The 22172-nt window shown below is 41.2% G+C and overlaps 1 protein-coding gene across 3 annotated transcripts in view; it reads left to right on the top strand.

Annotated features, from left to right (window-relative positions):
- The window catches only part of SKOR2 (SKI family transcriptional corepressor 2), a 50517-nt gene that overhangs the window by 16962 nt on the left and 11383 nt on the right, over nucleotides 1–22172 (top strand). For 2 of the 3 annotated variants that reach the window (XM_075932705.1, XM_075932704.1), the window contains exons 5-7: nucleotides 12073–12138; nucleotides 12539–12637; nucleotides 18085–18152. In XM_075932705.1, coding sequence (XP_075788820.1) covers nucleotides 12073–12138; nucleotides 12539–12637; nucleotides 18085–18152 — 233 coding nt within the window. The remainder of the gene's footprint in view (nucleotides 1–12072; nucleotides 12139–12538; nucleotides 12638–18084; nucleotides 18153–22172) is intronic. The other variant, XM_075932706.1, reaches the window with a different exon arrangement.

Genomic DNA, 22172 nt, shown 5'->3' on the forward strand with positions numbered 1-22172 from the left:
ATATATATATATACACTATATACATTATGTACTGTATATGAAGTGTTCTTAACCCTTTTTATTGTACATACTGTATACAGTATACTGTAATATTTAATTTTTTTGAACCTTTTTTACCCTTTTTGCTCAGTTCAGCTGCTGCCGCTGTTACCTTGTGACTCATTTTTTGCTGAAGCTCACTCTCTAGGCTCTTGCCATTTTGATGCCGGACTATCAGGAGTGCCGGACTATTGGATGCTGGACTATTGGAGTTTTACTGTATTTTGGCACACATTCATGTTATATTTAACTGTGAAACAGAGTAAAAATAGCTTTAAAAGTAGCGCCATATCTTTTATGTTGGAGAAACACAGTTGGGATATTGCTCATGCATGCATACAATCAAACATGCAAATTAACCAGGGCTATTTCCAAGACTGAACTGAATTGAGACTGAAAGCAGTCTGTACTATATAGCCAGCAAATGATGACACTTTTTTTTTCATTTCGGTCAGGCTCTGTCCAGGAAAGAGTTCTAAATCATTCACATTCCCATGGCTATTTCAAGAGCTACCTGTGACTTACATAACTGGTCCAATTCTTTGGGACAGCTGTGATATTTTGCCACCCTGACCTTCCTTTAGCATATGGGGCTGAAGAATAGAAAGGACAACGTTTGTGTTTCACTACAATTACTGCATATTCTTATAGAAAAGTGCAGTTCCACAGGGAATGTATTCAAACTGCTTCAAATTTGGGCCCAGTAAAAAACATTTGGGAATCAAGAAGTGGATGCTTCAATATTATAAGGACCATTTCTGATGGTCATATCCTTTTTTTAATTGTAAGAATGGCACGGCAAATAGTGGCAAAAACCAGAGAAGCCAAAACTCTGTCATGGGGAGGGAAAAGGGCAAAATTCCATATTCAGGCCCTGGCCCTGCAAATTGTTTAGTGAGACTTTATATAAGCAAAAGGATCTGAGCTTACAGAACATATGGGAGGCCTTCAGTTTGAAATAACTGGCTTCTTTCTCTTTAGTGTTTTACCAAAGAGTCAGGACAGTGATGCCAAGTTTTTTGATATTATAAGAAACTTGCATGTACACATACCCCTGGTTAATTTGCATGTTTGATTGTATGTCCAAGGTTGTTTAGTAAGCCCAACTCCTGGAATCCTGTGATTGCATGAAGAATCTTAGCTCCCATTAAGAAAATAAATGTCTAGCCCTTGTGCTTGCGGAGGAAAAGCTTGAAAATATATTTAAGGGCTCAAAAATCCAAAGGAAAATAAAAACAGTCCCAACCTTATTATTTCTTTGGTTTCAGATTGGAAGGTTTTGGTTTTTTTTTAATTCCATGATTCTTGAAAACCTAATAGTGTTTTTTGTAGATTTGGGTTTTGTAATACAGGAGCCCAGTCTATATTCCTCATGTACTCTGCAGTCAGACAGATTTTTTTTAACATATGGTTTAAACATTAAACAAGTTATAAAATAGACTTTATCTGGACAGAAGTACAACTGATTTCTTTGAAAGATTGTCACTTTTTTTTTTTAAAGCAAATTAACATCTGAACTTCTAGCTTTTGAGAGAGAGATTTTTTTTTATATGTCCCAATTCCAGATGGTGCTTAAGAGTGTGCTTATGTTTTTTTCTGAATCCCAATTTATATACTTGTTAATCTCAAAATGTGACAGAGCGCCTTTAGAAGGTATTCAAGTATTTGAAGTATATGCATACTTATGTAGGATTTCTTCAGGGATTTTTTTAATATATGTCAAAGCAATCATTATTTACTTGTTAACACAGAACAGTTCCTTTTGGAGGTCTTGTAGTCTTCCAGTTAAAAATCTATGTTACCTATTTTTTAAAATGCATATTTATTTATCTATTAGATCAGTGGTCCCCAACGCGGTGCCCGCGGGTGCCATGGCGCCCACCAGGGCATTTGTGTGCGCCCGCCGACAACCTGGGCTGGCCCCGCCTGCGGCGCACAGGAGGCGCCGGCCCCAGGTGCACGACACGCACCAACGCCAGGTGTGCGGCGCTCGGGCGGCCCCAGCCCCGGGGCACATGTGGGCGCTTGGGCGTGCGGCGCTCGAGAGGCGCCAGTGCCGGCCCCAGGCGCGCGGCTCGGGTGGCAGCGCCGGCCCCGGGCCCACAGCACAAAGCGCTCGGGCAGCCCCAGCCCCGGCCCTAGGGCACATGCCGGCGCCGGGTGCAAGGGCATCCCAGTCCCCTGGTGTGCCCCCGGACGCGCGTCCCCGTCCCTGGGCGCCCGGCGCGTGAGTGGCCCCCACCTCCCGGGCACCCGGAAGCCTCTAAAGGTTGGGGACCACTGTATTAGATTCTGGTAGCTCTGTCCCTGCAGGTGGTTGTTTATGTACATAGGACTGTATACAGTATAAAAATATCAGTGGCTTCTGAGACCTATATATCCTGGCAAGCTATGGATGCTGACTTCATGGCAGGCTGAACTATGCAAGAAGGAGAGTCAGCCTGCTGTTGAAGTTTTTAAAACAAGACAATATATAGTTCCAGACAGAGGTGAGATGCAGAGGCAGGGACTAAACTGCAGTAGTTACTACAGCCTGAAGGCAGCAATTGGCTTGCACAGCCATGGATAGAGGAGCATGACTCCAGCTGACCAGGCTTGCAAATAAATTGCCTGGAAGTGCTGGGGAACCTTGTGAGAAAAGAAAATGGTTTTTTGGGGTAAAGTGTAGGATTGAGTTCAGAAATATGGGCTGTATTCCTAGGCCTGACACAGACTATGATGCTGTGGCCACTACAGGGACATAGGTGTAGCACTTCAGTGTAGACCAGTGTTTCTTAAACTTTTTGAGGCCATGGAACACCAAACAATAATTTTTTTTTACACGGAACACCTATGAATTCTTAAAAATTGTTGTCAAACAAAAAAAGACAATAACAAAGAAGTAACAAAATTGAGAGAGAGGTTGTGGCACACCTGTGAGTTGTTCACAGAACACCAGTGTTCAGCGGAATATAGTTTAAGAAACACTGGTGTAGACACTGCTACGATAGGAGAAGCTCTTCCTTTGTTGTAGGTAATCTGCCATCCTGAAAGGCTGATTACACCAGGTCAGTTTACCTGCAAGATTATCTATTCTTGAAATGCTACAGCAGCATAGGGTTCCCCTGTTGGATTAGGTAATCCATCTCCCTGAAAGGCAGTAGCTAGACTGAGGATAGACCTAGCACTGTTTACACAGGGAATTAAGGTATGGATTTTTCACACCCCTGAAAGATATAGTTATGCCACTTTCAGAAAGCTGCTTACAGGACATTCCGGTTTATTTGTCTTAAGGCTTCATAGCCACAGAGCCTCGCAGCTCTCATTGGCTCCAGTTTGCCCTTTCCAGTCAAGGGGAGCCACGGGAAACACTGACCTGTGACAATGTAACTTTTTAAGTGTAGATTAGCCCTTAGTTTTCCTGTAACAACTTTCTCCATCTGCATAGCAGGGGCAGAGTGAAATTTATTTCATCTTTGGTTACAGAGCATTTAGATAGTCTCTGATGGATGGCTCTATAGAAGTGAAAAACACTTAAGGTGATATACAAAGGGGGAAAATCATGGGTTTTTGTGTCTCTCTTAGAGCATCTTCCCTTGCAGTAAACAAAAATATGGGTGCTTTTTTTCTTTTAATTTCTTGGTTTCCTTAATTTAGAAATTAGGTTCATTGCTACCCTGGTGATTGGCGTGCTAATGAAACGTTGACATCACAAGAGCCAAGGCCTTGTATGCACACAAACTTGCATCTGTTTGTCTGTGTGTTTATAAACTGATATAGTTATTTGGCACAAGCCCTCTGTAACAGAGTGCAGGGAGTTGCATGCTGATCCTTTGGACAGCACTTGCTCCCTTGAGAAAGCTGACTGAGGTAATTTAGATGATCACACTAGCAGGCTGGGGGAGGTAAAAAGCCTACCAGCCCAAAAAGATAAAAACATAGGAAGGAAAAGTAGAAAGAGAGGAACTGGGTTAGCTGAGCCAGAGGTGAAAGTAAGAGGGTTCGCCGTGATGCACAGCTCTGGCAAGTGGGGAGCTGTTTAAAGAGTTGGCAGGGACTTGGGTTGCAATAGGACAGTACCGGTAAGAAAGTTTAAGTTACTTTCACCACTTAGCTGAGTCCAGTCACATGCAAGCTGCATGGAAGGAAGACCTCTGCTTCTCTCAGATCCTGAGGAGAAGGTCTCAAGCACAGAGACTATTGTAAATAGCCCTGTTGTATGGGTTTGTAAGGGAGTTTGTGGAGCATGGTGGATCCACTACCAGTAGAGTCTTAAGTCAATTTCTGTTGTGCAAAGGTGCATCAACTGACCCTATCCTGATACATCCTCAATAGACACTATTAATTCCATTTAACAGTGGCCTGTTGCAGTTTAGCTTAGGCCTTAAAACTGATAGGCATGGTATTTGGGGTGTGAAAAACGCTTTCTCCTGAGAAGCTTAACTATGCCGACCAAGCCCCCTGTGTAGACAAAGCTAGGTCAGTGGAAGTCTGTTTCTATTGTTCAGGAGGTAGAGTTCTTACAGTGATGGGAAAACCCCATCCATCACCATAGTCTGCATGTACACCGCAGGATTATGTTAGCAAAGCTACAGCTCTATAGCTGTGCTGCTCTATTTCCTGTAGTGTAGACATGGCCTTAATATCCTTTTTTTATAGGGTTAAGCAAAACCTAAATAGTAACAATTAAATCTAAAATAAGAGACTATACAAGGGTTTGTACCAGTTTAACTAGTTTAGTTTTAAAACACATCTTTAGTTAAACAAGCACAAGTTTGTGTGAAGGAATGACCCTGCAAAGTGATAGTTGTATTCCAAAGAGGGGAAGGGATTTTTTTCCCTTATGCTGACTATAGTTCTTGAGGGGACGGTTGAGTTTTATAGACACCTATTTGTCTTCTAATTAATTAACATTTAAGAGACAGAAATATTCAACACCTCCTCTCTTTCATTGAAAGTAGGGGGGGGGGAACTGTTTTTTTAAAGATTCAGGCCCTCTCTACACAACAAAAAGACACAAATATGCACAAGTCATATGCTTGATTGTTAAAAGAAAAATCCTTTTCAGATCATCTTTAAATTTCTCCTTTCTCCCATCCCACCCCCAGCCTCCCACAGGGGTAAGGGTTGAGGAGCTACAAAAATGCTTTTCTGTACCTGATAGGAAACCTCTTTAGTCCCATAATCTCAATTTGTGGCAGTAGAAGGAGTTACTGTGCCGTGTGCCTCTTTCTCCATTCTGCTATGTAGCTTGCAGTCGCAGGTAGGGATGTTACAGGTCTGTTAAATAGGTAACCCAGTAACAACTGAAAATCTCAGCAGTTACGTGCTGCAGGCTCTGCAGTATAAAGCTTAAATAAGCCCACAGAACCCACAGCGAAGCCTCTTGGGGAGCGAGGCCATGAGCCCCTGCCAGCTGGGCTCCTAGGGAGGCAGCTTCCCTGCACTGCTGCAGTGAAGCTGCCTCCACAGGAGCCAGCTGAGTGTAACCAACACCATTAACCGATAAACTGATGCTTATTGGGTTAAATGGTTAGTCGGTTACGCTCTAACATCTCTAGTCGCAGCCAACAACATTCCACTACCCTTTTAAAGTTTAAACAATCAACTGGGGAAGGCCTCTCCCTAGCGCTATCTCACTTCTGTGTTCGCATGTTGAGCTTTCCCGAGAATCTGACAGCTATCTGTGATTTCCTTGGAAATGGGGGTATTGCAGGATATTTAATCTTGCTTGGAAAAGCGTGCAGCTTCTGTGGTTGTGGAGAATGAAGCACTTGAAGGACTGTGTTTACTAGCTATACCTGTGGTGCAGACATCGTACTATGGCAGTGTTTTCCTCAGAATGACAGCTTAAAAATATCACCTGAATTCTTTGAGGAAAGACGGGTCCAATGAGATGGACTGATAAAAAATCTTGGCTGTAACTTGTATAATAGCAGTATAACTTGTATCTTATCCTGTCTGCTCTATATCTCACTTTTTAACTTATCTTTCACACTCTAATTTAATACTTATGCAACAAAATAACCGATACCATCAGTAATTCTGTTTACTTTTATCAAAATGTTAGTAATTAAAAAAAAAAATTGAGTTATACAAGCACCCAGTTATTTTCCCAAAAGTAAAAACTGATCATCCAATTTGAATGTTCTCTTACTTTGAGAAGTGTTTTAAAAGCTTTTTAAAGCCTAATTTTTTGTAATTTATTTATTTTACTTTGGTTAAACATTTTTTTTTCCTGGATAGAGAGATCTTGTGTATTTCACATGACCTCAGAATGAATTTTTAAATCCTATTGTATAAATTCCGTTTATATTGGAAATGCTAACTCAGCAGTAACTACATCTATATAAATATAGGGATAAATGAGCTTTTATAATAAATGTAGACTATAATACAGATATTTTAGGTAGATATTGAATATGTTTCATATGTATTAATAAGATTTTTCATGTATACTGGTTGTAAGTACGCATTGATTTCTGGAAGAGAACAATACATGTTTCATTGTAAATCTTCTGAATATATGTAAGAAGGGACCTTCTAGTTTTACTTTAAGATTAGCTCATCATAAGAATACATTCCCAATTAAAGTTCCCAAATAATGACATTCAAGATTTTTCTAAATAGTTAGCAACAGTATAATGATTTATTTAATGCTCTTCTGTTCATATTTTTAAGAATAGGCCTTTCTGAAGATTCTTTCTGGCAATCCCTTAAGCACACGATTAACTTTTTTCACCAGACTTGACTGGTACTACTTTGGTCTGCTGGTTAAAACAGTTCATTTTGACAAACTGGGCAGCAAGCTAATAACTTCCAAAATGTTGGGATCTCATTTTACTTCAGTTATAAACAATAGCATATCTGCCACTAATTTCAATGGAGCATGTTTTGATCCTTATGTTTTTAAAATTATTTTTCATGTTTTCTGACTCAAATCTCTATGAGTTAATGTAAATACAAGTCTTTCTAGAAGATAACTAAATAGTACTTTATGCCAAAATACTTACATTTTAGTTTGATAACTCTAAGGAATAACTATATTGTAAAAAAATTCTAAAAAGTTCAGGAGAAAATGACAAGAAGTGATGTATATGCATATAGAAAAATTTAAAATATATAATCCAAAAAATGTATACCTTCTCTATGACCAAAAGTCGCATCAAAATTACTTTGACTTCCATGGACTTTCTCCGGTATTGTATTGGCATCTCTGAGAACAGAATTTGGCCTGTAAATAAGGTCGGTCCAGTTGTTCCATATGAACACAACTCCAATTGAAAAAATAATTTGTCAGTACTGGTCTCCGTTATATTCAAATAAAGCTAATTGAGTGATTCTCAGACTGCGGGTTGGTAACGACCTCTCATGGGGTCACCAGGTTATTTAAGGGTTGTGAGTTGTCGGCCTCTTCTCCCAAGCCCCACTTTGCTTCCGTGGTTTATCATTTAAAAAGAGAGGCGTTCATCACGCCATCTGTCACAGAGAACACTTGAGAATACACTGGAAGACTTGAGAAGTCTGGGTCTGGGATGGGTCTAATGAATAAGGTGTCAGCCTCCAGAACCTGTGGCTGTAGGTTTGAGTCCTGCCCCAGAAGCAGCTGGGCAGCTGCCTCCAGCATCCCCAGGACTAGACTAGAACTGGCACCGGCTGAAGGTAGGGAAGTGGGTTACCAGCTTCCCCGGGGCTGGAGCCAGCAGGTGTGAGCAGCTGACTGTGCAGCTAGAGGAACAGTGACTAGTCGGGGGAGGGAGGGGCGAGAGCTGCCCCAGTTCAGGTGGGGGGCAATGCTGGCACAAGGGGGCTCCTAATCCTGGGAGGGGGAGGGTTGGTGGAGTGGAGACCCGCTGCAGCTCCTGATTCCCCCCAGGTCCCTCCCACCCCAGCCAAGACAGCTCCCAGGGTGTATGTTTAATTTATAATGCAGGGGGTTCACGCTCAGAGGCTTTGCTGTGTGAAATGGGCATGCTTGGCATGCTGCCCCACCTTGTCCCCTCCCCGTGAGGGACAGGGCCTCAGAAGAGGGTGCGGGGCTGTAGCTGGGGTTGGGGTCCTGCCTCCCCAACCACCCATGCCTGGGATCATTCTTTATTTGTCCTGGGCAGAAATATGGAGGGGAGGTTCCTCCCAGGAAGTTGCAGATGTCACTGTTCATTCTGCTTCGTCATGTCTTCTGTAATACAAGTTCTCCTGATCAGGTTCTCTCTGTGTTTTAAGAGAGACATTCAGGGCATTCCCTTCTGCACTGATTTGAGTTTTTCTGGTGCGTGTAAGTGCACAGTGAGCCAGACTTTGACCCTGTCTTTATCCTAATTTTTCAATTTGTTAAAATACAGTTCTGCTAAATTTGACGGTATTGCCTAGAGTCAGCACATAAAGGTGCTTGGCAAACATACCCATGATGCTCCACCAGTGACCTCCTCTGCAATATCCCATTCAGTTCTAGATCTCTGATAAGCAAAGCTTGCTGGTTACACCATATCTTCTATGATATGGGCAAATATCCATTAGGTACTAAGTGTGGAATGTTACAATGATTACATTTATAGTGTGATGTAAAAACTAGATTTCACTTCAGGGGACGGAAGGAGACAGACGTGAAAGTCACCATATCATCTAGCCTTCTGTCTAGTTGTATAACTAGCTTTCTGCTTATAGTTTAAGACCTCAGTCTGTTTGTCTTGGCACAGAATTTTAAAAACATGTATAAAAGGGGCCTCATCAATTTAAAAATGTCTAAAGTTCTGCTAATCTGGATAAGTATAGTATGTTTACAAAGTCTAGTCCTATGGAAATTATTTGAACCATCTGGCTTTTTCACAGATTTCAAACAGGTTAATATAAGGTGTCCTGCTCCATACAGTAAATACAGCATGTTTATTTACTTAGAACCCAGTCCTGAAATTGTCTTCCTTTGGGAAGACTCATTACAGTCTTGCGGCCTCAGATTCTACAGTGATAAATCTGGGACAGAATTTTCAAAAATAGAAGCCTAAAGTTAGGCTCTTAAATCCATACTTAAGAGACTATGGCTGGGATTTTCAAAAGCATCTAAATTACGTAGGAGCAAAGGTCCCATGGAATTGAAGTTGACTTTAATGGTACATTTCCTCCTGGGCCATGTAAGTGCCAGTCCACTGATGTCCACTTCAACTCAGTTGGACTTTCACCGAGGTGACTTAAGTGCTTTTAAAAATCCCGCTCTTTTTAAGAAAAAGTTGGCTATTTTGTGGTCATCTGCAGAAGTGGGTTTTGCCCATGAAAGTTCATGATACCATATATACATTTTTGTTAATTTCTAATGTGCCACAGGACTACTCGCTGTTTCTAAAATAGTATATTAATCAGATTTAAATCCATGGAGACATGTTAAGTCCTCTAGTTTTCAGGCTGCAGGTCAGAGCTCTAGGTGGGTGGTTGCAATGAGATTATCAGGGAGAGTGAAGTAGGGTGCTTGCCAGATGGGCAGGGCAGCCATGGGGAGATCAGGCAGGGAATCAGAGGAGTGTGATTCTGAACCAGCCTATTGAACTTCCCCTCCTGATTGCTGGGGGCTCTCTGTGCTCTGTCCCAGCTGGGGCTCTGGCCTGCTACACCCTATTTTAAATCATCTGGAGACCTGTGGAGTGAGAGGCTCTGGAGTGGGTGGAAGGAGTATGAGGAGCCCTTATCCTCTCTACTTCCATGGGCTCATCCAAGCATGGATCGAACTGGGTCCTGATGCCACCAAAGGTGTGAGCCTCCTGCTCCCCTCAGAGAGTCAGTTTCTATCCTGGATGGGTGAAACTTGGGTTGCAGGGACAATTATTGTGTAACTCCTGAGGAGAAGGTGAGGCACAGCAAAACTAAAGGTTTGGGAATACAGGCTCTATACTGCATCCTTTAACACAAGCTGTAAAAGACTTGCTTGGCTGAATCCTTACCACTAATTTTCTCTCTCCACAAATGGGAGTTACTCTACTTTCTCTGTTACTACAATTTATAAAACACCATACATTTCTCACCCTACTGAGCTGCTACAGATGCAGTGTCCCTCAGTGATGTGTATAATATTTTTTAGGTAGCCAAGAAAGCCATGAGGTAAAATTTTAAAAAGCACCTGCTTCCTTTTTAAAAAATGTCTTCGATGCTTAGAAGCCTAAATCACATTGATTTTCAGTGAGATTCTGGAGGGCCAGATTTGTAGGGTATTTAGGTAGCTGAAAATGGAAAGAGGCACCTACAGGGGTTTTCAGAAGCACCTAGATGTCTAAATTCCATGTCCATCATCCTTGAAGACCTTTACTCTTGGGTCTGTCATGAAAGTTGAGTTCTTCACACAGTAGTTTTGAAGACTCTGACCTGCCCAGAGCTTGCAAAATACCAATACTACAAAAGGAAATGGAAAATATGCCCCTAAACCAATGACAGTGATGAAAACAGAGATGTTTCCTGAACAGATGAGAGTGTTCTATGTAATTTAGATTGTGTTGACCACCAAGATGCACTAGGTTCCTTGGCACAAAGGAGGACACAGACCTTGTTCTGAATTATGTATAATCCTAAAACCCAATAATTAGCATTGCCAGTAGGCATGTGTGCTGCCTCCACACATATCTCAAACCCAAGTGCTAATTAAACACTCTTATCTGTAATACTCCCATATTTATTAAATAAAACCATTCTAAATACTGATTCCTAAATCAAGCGCTATTAAAAAACAAAGACATTCCTATTTATACAAGTTCATTGCCAAAGCCCAATTATCCAGTACACTCAGGTCTGCTCAGATTGATCCAGACTATGCTCTAAATTAAAGCCTAATATAGGAGTCCTCATGCAAACAAAGAGGCTGCTTGAAAGGTAGTTTTGTCCATAGAATTGGCCTGTTTCTAGCCAGTTGGAGCAGGAAAAGGTTCTGCCAATGGACACACCTTTGTGATAGGAAAAATAATGTACTGCCCTTTTACGGGGTCACTTGTTTGTGGGCATCCTACATTAAGTCTCCAGAAAGGATGTGAATGAAGAGCAGGCAGTGGTGTGGCAGAGTACAGCTGGGCAAGAATTCTGTGTATGAGCAGGGTGGAAGAAGGGAGGGTGATGTTTGGGGGAGAAGTGAATGAATGAGGCATTGAGATTGGTATCTGTGACAGAGCAGAGAGGGCCAGGGTGGTGCAGTCAGACAAGATTCAGGATGTAGGGGGAGACCCAATGATGCAATGCCTTGAAAGTGAGGACAAGCAGTTTCAATTTGATGTGGAGAATGGGGAGCCAGTGGAGCCATGTATAATTGTGGAGTAGGTAGAAGTGGGCATATCTGAGTAGGAAGTTAATGTTAGTGATGACCTCTTGAATAAGCAGGAAGGGGTGAAGTGCCTATCAGTGACGTCAGAGAAGATGGAGGTGGCATTTTTAAGTCATGGATGCAATTTCTGTAGCTGTCAGGGAAGAGAGAGGAATTTTTGGGACTTTAATATGTCTTGGAGGGAGGACAGAATTTGGATATTGCTTTTTCTTAATGTAAATCAGTAACTATTTCTCCCTCCATTTATCATGTCTCCTGTCTTTAAACCTTAGCAGCAGCATAGTCTGATCCATCTGAACCACACCCCACCACTGGGTCTGGGAAGGGAGGCTGTCCCCTCACTTGCTTAGCTCACCTATGCACCACTTTTGTCCTTTGAGGAGCTTGCATGCCAAGTAGTTATGATATGAAATTAGGAGCTTGTATATGTTAAACAGCATGGTGGTAAATTCTGTTTATAAAAAGTACTTCTAAGCAATGGCATTTTGTGAAGAGCAGTTCCTGAAGTCTTGGCCATCTAAGCAGAGAATGCAAGATATCACTTAAGATTGTAGAAGATATAACATCAGAAGTCTGGTGATAAAAGCCCAATTCTGCAGCCTTTGCAAAAGGCAGAGTTCCCTTTAGCATCAATGGTGGTTTGCCCTACGCTGCAGGAGTGAGTGCTGAACACTGAAGCCTTCTGACTTTCAAAGAGATGCAAGAAGAATATCCGATATGAAGCAACATATATAAATCAATAACTTTTTCCTTTCTTCATTAAGGTGAACACACGCAAGAAACCAATTCACCTCATTCACTAAAGAAGGATGTAGAAAACATGGGGAAAGGTAAAAAAAAAAAAAAAGCAAACGCAGCTTTGATGTTATTAAAGTGTTCTTTGTTTTAATAGAATATAAGGATAATAGGGAAGAATTTTTGTTCAGCGCCATATTTTAAGCTTGACAAGTAACATATGAATAATATATGGACCTTTGGGTGGATATAATTGAGATTAATGCATACATATCAATCAATACATGACACTGTAATACAATACTTTAAAATAATATATTACATTGATTTATATTCATGGATTTCTGCACAAAATCTATCCTAGGTCTATGCAATGCCTTTTTTTTTTAAACTACTAAAATATTTTTCTTATAATAATGAATTGCCACACATAACAGTTCTCTCAAGAGTTATTTATACACATTAGTAACACAGCTCTTCTTTTCTCTTTGTTAGAAGAACTTCAGAAGGTTTTGTTTGAGCAAATAGATTTACGGAGGAGATTAGAACAGGAATTCCAAGTGTTGAAAGGAAACGCTTCTTTCCCAGTATTCAGTAAGATACGTTTCTGTGTTTTCACTGTTGTATGTAGAATGTTATTGTTATTTATTATCAGCCTATAAAAGTATAGGAGTGATATTCAAAGTTGTGTTTGTCACTAGACATCTAAGATGGCCCCATAGAAATAGATGGGAATTTTACCATGATGGGAATTCTACCAGATTTCAGTGCCAGTAGATCAGGCCCTTAGTCATAAATTTGAATCAAGGTTATGTTTATATTTGCCAGAATACACAAGAATTTTGTCACGTTGCTTTTCGTAAATTTCCTCTACCTGAAACATTAGGGGTCCCCAAAACCGGATCCACTGCTTGTATTCTGACCAGGAAGGCAGCATAATTAGCCACACCCCATTGAAGGGGAACCTACAGCATTAGGGCCTGTGCCACACCTGTTCTTCTGGTAGCTGGCTAAAAGGAAATGGCTGGGGCTTCACTCTGCCCTGTAATGCCTGTCTGTTGCATCAATCCCATCAGGTCTTTATAGCCAGTGGCCTTCAGGATGTTCTAAATGATGCTGGGGGGGGGACTAGCCCCGCCTAAATTTGAGGCACGCAAAGGCCACTGCTGCATTTTCCATCCTGAGGTGGCTTCTGTGTTCCTTGACGTTGTGGAGGATCGGGGCCAGTAAAAGGTGATGGAATATGCCATATAAACAAATGATTATGAGGAACTTCATAAAACCATTGTGGAATTATCTCACCATGGGTGTGGTGAAAAACCAATTGCTTCAGGTCTTTGAGAATAGACTGAATGAAGCAATGGAAAATACGCTGCAAGGAAAAATCCTGCACTGGCCAGGGACGGACTAGACGACACAATAGGCCTTTTCTCTTTATGACTTCTATGATTCTCTAGCAGTGGGCAGGCCAAAGTGCCTCTGCAGCTCTCTGCTACTTCTAATGCCAGGCAGCACAGTGCTCAGAACTGCAACCCAGCTCTCTCCATGTACGGCCACTGTGCATAAGGAGATGTCACTGTTGTGCAGCTGTTCAAGCACACAATCCTCTGCTGCCATTTGCTCCAATGAAGACTGATGGAGCCAGGCTCAGTGTTAAAGGAAGCTTGAAAAGGAAAAAAAGAAACTGTGTGTGTCCTTTTCTGCTTCTTTATGTTGGTTAAGGAAGACCTGCAAGTTTGGTTGCATTTTTGTTTGCATTTTGGTTGCATTTTTTGTTTGCAAACTCTATTAGCTTTTAACTTTAATATCAGGTCTAGTCTATGCCCCTTTTGCTATAGGCTTCTGTAGATTGACAGAGAATTATTTGAATAGGATCTCACCAGAATCTAAAAGCTGAACCTTAATCAGCTGGGAGAGGAAGGCTTTTTAGTGGATGCTTGGTTTTTTCTTATCACTTATCTGGCAATTACTTGGGCAGAAAGCTCTAAACACACTACTGTTTCTTGAGCTGCAAACCCCTCCAGTTCTTTGTTTCTGCAAAGAGACCTTCCACAAATATCAATGAAGACAAGACTTGATATGCCAGATATTCACATTAAAAAAACAAGGAGAATAGGTCTTTGCACATCACAGAGAAGGGAAAAGGGAATATAAATAGTATTTTCCCCACCTTTAAGTAGAAAAGAGTAGAATTTTACCTAAAAAAAGGCATGATATTGGGGAGAATACAGAAAAGGAAAGGAATGCAAGTTAAGTCTCCCTAAATGTCTCCCATCTTTAGCCTGGACATAAAAAGATGTGCACATCTTCATAAATTAAAACAAAGAAAATCCTGAGACTATGTGAAATATGCCATAAAATAAGGGTGTCCCAATATGTAGTGCAAATTTAGCTACTGGGCTTGGAACTTGATGATTTTAAAGTAATTCGTGTACTTCAATTCATGTACTTGAAAGCATTTATGTTCCTGGGGTTGTAAAAATGGCATCTTGGAACCTTGCCATTCAGGTCTCACATTTATCCTTTTGTTCTGCAGTAAAATTAATACCCTATCATTGCCATGTAAATAAACACTGCAATTAAACCGCATGAAATACAATTCCAATGAAAGAAAATAATGCATACTTCTGACCAAGGAAGTGGCATCTGTGCGCACCAGCATGAAAAATAGGTGGTTTCAATATACCGCAAAGCAGTGGTCAACTTTACTCTGGTTTAAAATAGAAAAGAAATAAATTCTTGTGCTATATGCACTAGATATCAGGAACTGTAATACCTATTTACAAATTTAAATGTAACAAACAGCCCCCCAACGTAGTAAAATGAGAGAACAGGCCTTTCTAAAGCAAACATGTGTAGTACAATACTAGCTATGTTTTCCCCATCCCTTCCCCTCCGCCTTTGCTCTGCTGCTATCTGTGAAAGGAGCTGCTCTTTCGTTCTAGGTCCTAGGTTTGCTCCTCATTGATGACTGGTGCTGGGGCCATCACAAACGGACCAAGTGGTCTTATTAAAAGGTAGTTGAATTGAAAATGGAAAGGAATTAAAAGTACAGAAAATGAGTGGTTGAAGGAAGATGGACCTCTTCTTTCTGTCACTGATTCAGAGGCAGTAGAGTTGGAGAAAGAGCATGGAGCTGTGAAGCAGCAGGCCCTGATTTCCAATACCCTCACTATGTGATCTCGAGCAACTTGAAGGGTTAAATGGGCCATGGAGGTGAAACTGTGCTCCCATCTCTAGACCTGGCTGGGGTGAAGGTATACTAAGGGGGGCCTTGCACCTCCTTTTGCAAATCAAAGGAAAGGTATAGAACAGGCAACAGCAGCTCTGCCAGTCTAACAGGTCAGCACCTTCAAAAATCAAATGAATAAAAATAAAGAGGAGTTTATCATCTTGTCTCTGGCAACACATGAATTTGGAAAACCACTTCATAACAGCCAGGCAAGCCAGCTGAAGTTCTATCCCACAGCTTAGATTGTAAAGCCCACGGCTTGTATGTCCATAAAACACTGAGCGAATTAAGAGTACTGGCAGTGCCGTTCAGGGCAGTGCCAATATTCACATTGCTTCTCCCTGGTATTATGCCAAGTCCTTTGTTCTAGGTTATACAGGGAGTCCATGGTAGAGGAAGAAATGGAATCTGGTTTCCCGAGTCTCAAGCTAGTGTCCTAATGGCCAAGGTGTAAGCCTACTTCCTTTACTCATTAAGTCAATCCCTCCTCTGGTATGTTGGCATCTCTGTTGTTGAAGTGGTGTATGCAGTAATCTACATGCAATCTCACTTGTGCAGGGGAGGACTGTCACCTCCAGGACGGTGCCTTAGGTTCTCAGTTTAAAATGGCATATGTTTTGGGTTGATTTTTTGCCACACTATATTGAAAGTTCCTATCCAGTTGTCCCTTGTACTCCTGAGGTCATCTTCAGTGTTAGAACATAAGAACGGCCATACTGCGTCAGACCAGTGGTCCATCCAGCCCAGAATCCTGTCTGCCAACAGTGGCCAATACCAGATGCCCCAGAGGGAGGGAACACAACAGGTAATCCTCCCGTGATCCCTCCCCTGTCACCCAGTTCCAGACAAAATAGCTGTGTTACAACTATCTAAGTATTTCCCTTCTCATAAAGATCTTTATTTTCTGTTGTAATTCGTCCAATTTAGAATCTCATTTTTTCCCTTCTAAATTATGTGGCCTTCTAAATTAGCTGCCTCTAGAAATTTCCACTACATGCATCTGATGAAGTAGGTCTTTGCCCAGGAAAGCTTATGCTCCAATACATCTGTTAGTCTATAAGGTGCTACAGGACTCCTTGTCACTAAAGTAGGTAGGACTCTTAATCCAACAGCAAAAAATAGTTTATATCCTGGTGAGATTTTTCTTCAAGAGCTTTAGTGTGATCTGGTTATCAAGAAGGAAACCAAACACTGTTGCTTTATCTAAGGCTATGTCTATACCACAGCCAGGATCCACAGTCTGAGATCAATCCACTAGTGGTCGATTTAGCGAGTCTAAAATCAAATCAAGCACAGATAGCTCTGCAGTCAACCCCTGTACTCTATCTCCATCAAGAAGAATAAGGTAAGTCGATGGGAGAGTTTCTCCTTTCGACCCTGTACAGGATAGACCCTGTAGCATCTATGTAAGGTACGTCAACTCCAGCCACTTTATTCACACAGCTGGACTAGCTTACCTTAGGTTGACTTTCTGCAGTAGTGTAGACATAGGCTTAGAATCAAATAAAGGAAAGCCAGCTTGCACTGTAACTCAGCTGTCTACAATATGGTGTTCTGCCTCTTCAAAAATCTCCCTTCTCGTTATTTTATAGAGTTTGTTCTGTTTCCTGAGTCTTCTGGTTGGGATTTTAGTCTCCAGCCCTGCTTTATAAAGATGCAATGCTTATCTAATACATTGATTTAGAGCGTGGTGAGCTAAGTGTGACTCTTTAGTGCTAAACTGCCATGTGCTAAGCCATGTACTACATGTTCTGTAGTAGTCTTAGTAAGTTAGGGTACATCTAAACTACATGCCTCCGTCGACGGAGGCATGTAGATTTGTGTATTCAAAAAAGGGAAATGAAGCGGCGATTTAAATAATCGCTGCTTCATTTAAATTTACATGGCTGCCGCGCTGAGCCGACAAATAGCTGATCAGCTGTTTGTCGGCTCAGCGCGCTAGTCTGGACGCTCCCCTGCCGACATCAAAGCCCTTTGTCGGCAGCCCCGGTAAACCTCATCCCACGAGGAATAACGGGGCTGCCGACAAAGGGCTTTGATGTCGGCAGGGGAGCCAGACTAGCGCGCTGAGCCAACAAACAGCTGATCAGCTGTTTGTCGGCTCAGCGCGGCAGCCATGTAAATTTAAATGAAGCGGCGATTATTTAAATCGCCGCTTCATTTCCCTTTGCCTATAACCCTAATCTACATGGCTCCGTCGATGGAGCCATGTAGTCTAGACACAGCCCTAGTGTGCACTACGGTAGGCTAATGTTCTGTAGCCCACTCCAGCTTGCCACACACTAAGCTGCCATAGCCCTGAGTCGAATCTTATCCTATAACTGTTCTCTTATTGAATATCTCTATGGAAGTCATACATTTATACCAGTACATCTGAGAGCACAGTTTGACTCTTTTACATGATTTTGCTCTTCCCATTCAAGCCTATGGAAATTTTGCTAAGCAGTGCCTTAAGAATCTGGCCCATAGAAAGAATTACATGGGATTTCCAATTTCTTCTTTCCAGTTAGTACTGATTTGAGCACCTGAATGCTAGATACCTAGACGGAGCACCTAAACTTCGCTGCTAGCATTTGAAAACTCAATCTTTAATACAATGACAAAACTTAATTCATCCAAAACATTTCTGTAATCATCCTCCATATTCTGTCCCATCGCTAGAGGTGGATAATTTTCAGACACAGGACTGTGCCACATTTAACAAATTCTTCAGTGGCACTTTGACTTGATATGTGCAAAATCTGTGGCGCAGTTGATAATTTTAATTCATGTACGTGAACTTTCTCCCTCCCTTCCCCTATCTACACAGATAATTTTCAAGATCAAATGAAACGGGAGCTGGCCTACAGAGAAGAAATGGTGCAGCAGTTACAAATTGTAAGTTGTCCTTCTCTATAGGAAATGTTAAGAACCATCCTGTACTCTCTGATTTACACTGATAAATATATTCCTCCCATTTTGTTTAAACCATACAAGTGTGCTTTTACTGAACTCATATTAATTTCTATACAGTCAAGCTTGAGTGTGCAGTTCTCTCAGCTGGTTTGAAGTCTAATTACTAGGAGATTTACTGAGCAATACAGTCAGCAGATGTATCTGCACAATTCAGATAAATTGAACTACTTTCCATGGGTTGACTTAACAGAGAGACGTACATCTTCAGTGAAACTGAGGATTTACCTATACTACTAGCCTGGTGAAGAGCAAGCAATTAAATGTCTGCATATTGTGCTGGCAATGCTCCCCCGGGCATAGATGCACGCTGGGTAAAATTCATCCCTCTGCAAAGGGTTGGCACCAGGCCTAAGCTTTAAACTGTTTATAGACTTGTGGCGGCTGTTTGCACAGTGGATGAATTTCACCCGTTTGCAAAAAGTGATTAACTGTGGTAAGGGTCAGGTTTTGAAAACACAGCAAAATGTATGCGCATGTAACGGTTAAACCTTACTGATTCATGTAAAAGTGAATTATTCATGACTGTGGGTATCTACAGATCTGCCTTTAAATCTTTCTATGCAATGGGTCTCATTTAAAAATTTGACCCCAAAGCTCTAATTTAAAGTGACACAAACAAGGATATTAGAAGTTGAGGTTGCTCCATCCTTAATTTACAGAATTCTGCTTAGATGGTGCTGAAATCAAAGAACCATCTTTCACAGATGAAGAAGTATCTAGTAAATGGAAGGGTTTTAGTTAATGTTCATCTTGTAAGTGCCAAAACTTCTTAATGCAGTCATCAGTCTGGTGTTGTTTGACACTTCCATGAGGCAGGTTTCGCAGATATCCCTGATGATTTGGAGTTGTTCTGCAATAGATGATCTATATCTGGGGTCGTCCAACCTATGGTTACTGTCAAGTGCCAAAAGATGTATTGGAACTCTGAAGTGAAGCTGAAGGCCAAAACGATCAAACTCTTGTTAAATACCTTTGGGAGTGGTCTGATTATTATTATTATTTTTTTGACAGAGAGAGAGAGAGAGATGCTGAGTTCCCAAACTCCAGCTAACTTTAGAGAGATTGCAGTGGAAGCTGGGGGTACACAGTATCTCCAAAAGTATTGCCACTTATGTAGAAGCCCAAACTCTGGTAAAAGAAACCATGATGATGATTGAGATTATTTTCATGTTTTAGGGTTACTATTATTCTCCATCCCTTTCCTCCTCCTTCCCCTCCCCCACACATTTTGGAGGGGTGATTTGCTAAATACTCTGATCTTTTCCAGGAGACTTCCATTGAAGTCGGGCAGGATATTTGTCAGACCTGTATATAGTTTAGCAGCAGTAGCTGGAGATCAGTGCCCCATCTGGTTAATGCTTAAGCAGGTGCTTTTATCTTTAACACTTGAGTAGTCCCATTCAGCTCAATGGGACTAAGCTTGGAAATAAAATTTAAGCAAATGTGTAAGTGTGTGCACGTTGGGGGCCCAATTAGCTCCACTCCCAGCAGTATTCCCTATAAACTAGGAGGCAGCCCAGCTTCACAGGTGATTCATCAACCCCACCCAGTCCGCGTCTCAGGGCTCCATGCACAGAGCTGACTGGCCTGGGCTGATTAATCATCACCTGTGAAGCTGTGTTGCCCTGCCTCTTAGAGGGAACACTGAGCCCCAGTATTCTCTTCTTTTGGATGTACTTGCAGCAGACTACTATGGCTATTGATCTGCAGCTAAAAGAGCACCCCCCCAAACCAGAGTCTGAATGGATCACTTCTATAGTGTTCCTAATTATTGAGGAATCAGAGTTCTGAAGTTGTATGAAGAAGTAGCTCTTCTTGATTTCCTTCATCCATCCATCTAACCGACTATGGCAATTTCCTTGTTACAGCAAATGCAAAAATCACGAGGTTGAGTGCTTTGTAGTTTTGGGGGAAAAGGTTTGTTTTGGTTTTTTTATGAACAGGAATAGAAGTGTCGTCATGGTAATTTGCATCATCTTTGTTTCCCAATGCCTGTTAGAGATATACTAATAGTAACTTAATAAATGGTTAAATAGCACTGCATGGATGTATTTTTAGTGACAAGCTCTAGTCTGCATTTTTAAGTCCTGTGTGAAAATGTAAGAGTCTCTTCGCTATTCATGAGACTGTCTAAGTTCCATTGTTGTTTAATTTTGTCAGAGCTTTGGGGAAAGAAAAGTAACTGTTTAGGCCAAATTCTGATCACATGTGTAGCCCCATTGGTATCAGTGTGGCTGCCTTGGTACAACTTGGCCTTAATTGTACCAAGTATTAGCATAAAATAAAGTATTAGCATAAAATAATGCAGCAAATAGCTGATGATTTCTCTAAATTCAGTGTAAAAATCTTCATTAATGTTTTAATTGAGAATTTATACATCCAGTCAGTACATTTGAAGTTAAGCTTTCTACAGGAATGGTAAGCTATTTGCATACCAATGCATTCTGTATTGTTTACATGTTAAGTCCTTAAGGGCCAAATATATCCGTGATATAACTCCATTAACTTCAGTGGAATTACATCATATATTTAGTTTAAATATATGTACATTATCAGAGAATCATAATTGGAATTTCTTCTTTTTTTGCGGGGAGAGGGGTATATCCATTGATGGTATTGGATTAATGTAGTTGTCTGCACTGACAAGAAGAATATAGATGAGAACTATTTGTGGCCTATTCACATTATTTTCACTGGAGAATTTTTGTTAACTTCATAGGAGTTAGTCCAAATTTACACTTGTGTAACTGACTGCAGATTTTGACCAGCTATACTCGTTTAATGTAACAGTCACAGAAACACATCGAACAAGTTTTATATGAATGTTCTCACATGTATAGGATCATGTCATTCAAATATATTATTTGTGCATGTGTATTTCAATGGGCAGAACTCCAGAAGAACATGGTTACAGCTTTAGTTTCACACATCATGATATGAAAACAGTTCTTGGAAAATAATGTACCATGAATGCACTGTATGCTTTTCAAATATTTATAATTTTGCTCATTCTAAATCAGTGGCTCTCAATCTTTCCAGATTATTGGAAAGAATCTGATTTGTCTTGAATATTACCAAGTTTCACTTTGCTTAAAATCTACTTGCTTATGGGCTGTGACATTATTTAAAAAATTAATCGTAATCGTAATACTTTGATTTCAATAACAGTACAAAGAGTACAGTGATCACTTCATATTGATTTTTATTACAGATACAGCCACTATCCAAGTTACGAACAAGTTACGGACCAACACTTGGTCCGTAACTCTAACTGTTCGTAACTTGGACCCCATTGAGTTACACGCAACTGCGCTGTTCGTAAGCGTGGGTCGCGTTTGTAATTCGGGGACCGCCTTTACGACCGCTCCTTGGGAGCTTTGGTCGTAAGTGCGAATGGTCGTAACTCGACCGTTCGCAACTCAAGGAGCGGCTGTATTCACATTGTAAATGTAAGCAGGGGCTGAACTGGGGTTACAGAAAAAAAATAGTATTTCAATACAAGTAGTGTAGGGCAATTTATCATGAAAGTTTAATTTATAAACGTAAAAATACAGTTAACTCTCACCATTTGCAGTGGATGTGTGCCTGGTATCACCATGAATGGCAAAATCCGTGAATACTGGGGATAGCGGCATCTAGCCCCTGCAGTGAGTGTGGGTGGGCCTTGACCACTGCTGCTGTCCAGCAATATCCTCCCACTTGGAGCTGTGATCCCCACCCCCATCCTGGCCAGGGGATGGAGTGCAGTGGGTGGGGGGGACAGAAGAGACCCACAAATACACAACATCATGAATAGCAATTCCATGCAGAGTCTCCTGTATGTACAAAAAACTATGCTGCACTCAAAAAATAAAACAATGTAAAATTGTAGATTCTACAAGTCCACTTAGTCTGATTTTTGTTCAACCAACCACTCAAACAAACAAGTTTATTTACGTTTAT

The sequence above is a fragment of the Pelodiscus sinensis genome, chromosome 6, assembly GCF_049634645.1.
Source record: "Pelodiscus sinensis isolate JC-2024 chromosome 6, ASM4963464v1, whole genome shotgun sequence".
Lineage (NCBI taxonomy): Eukaryota > Metazoa > Chordata > Testudines > Trionychidae > Pelodiscus > Pelodiscus sinensis.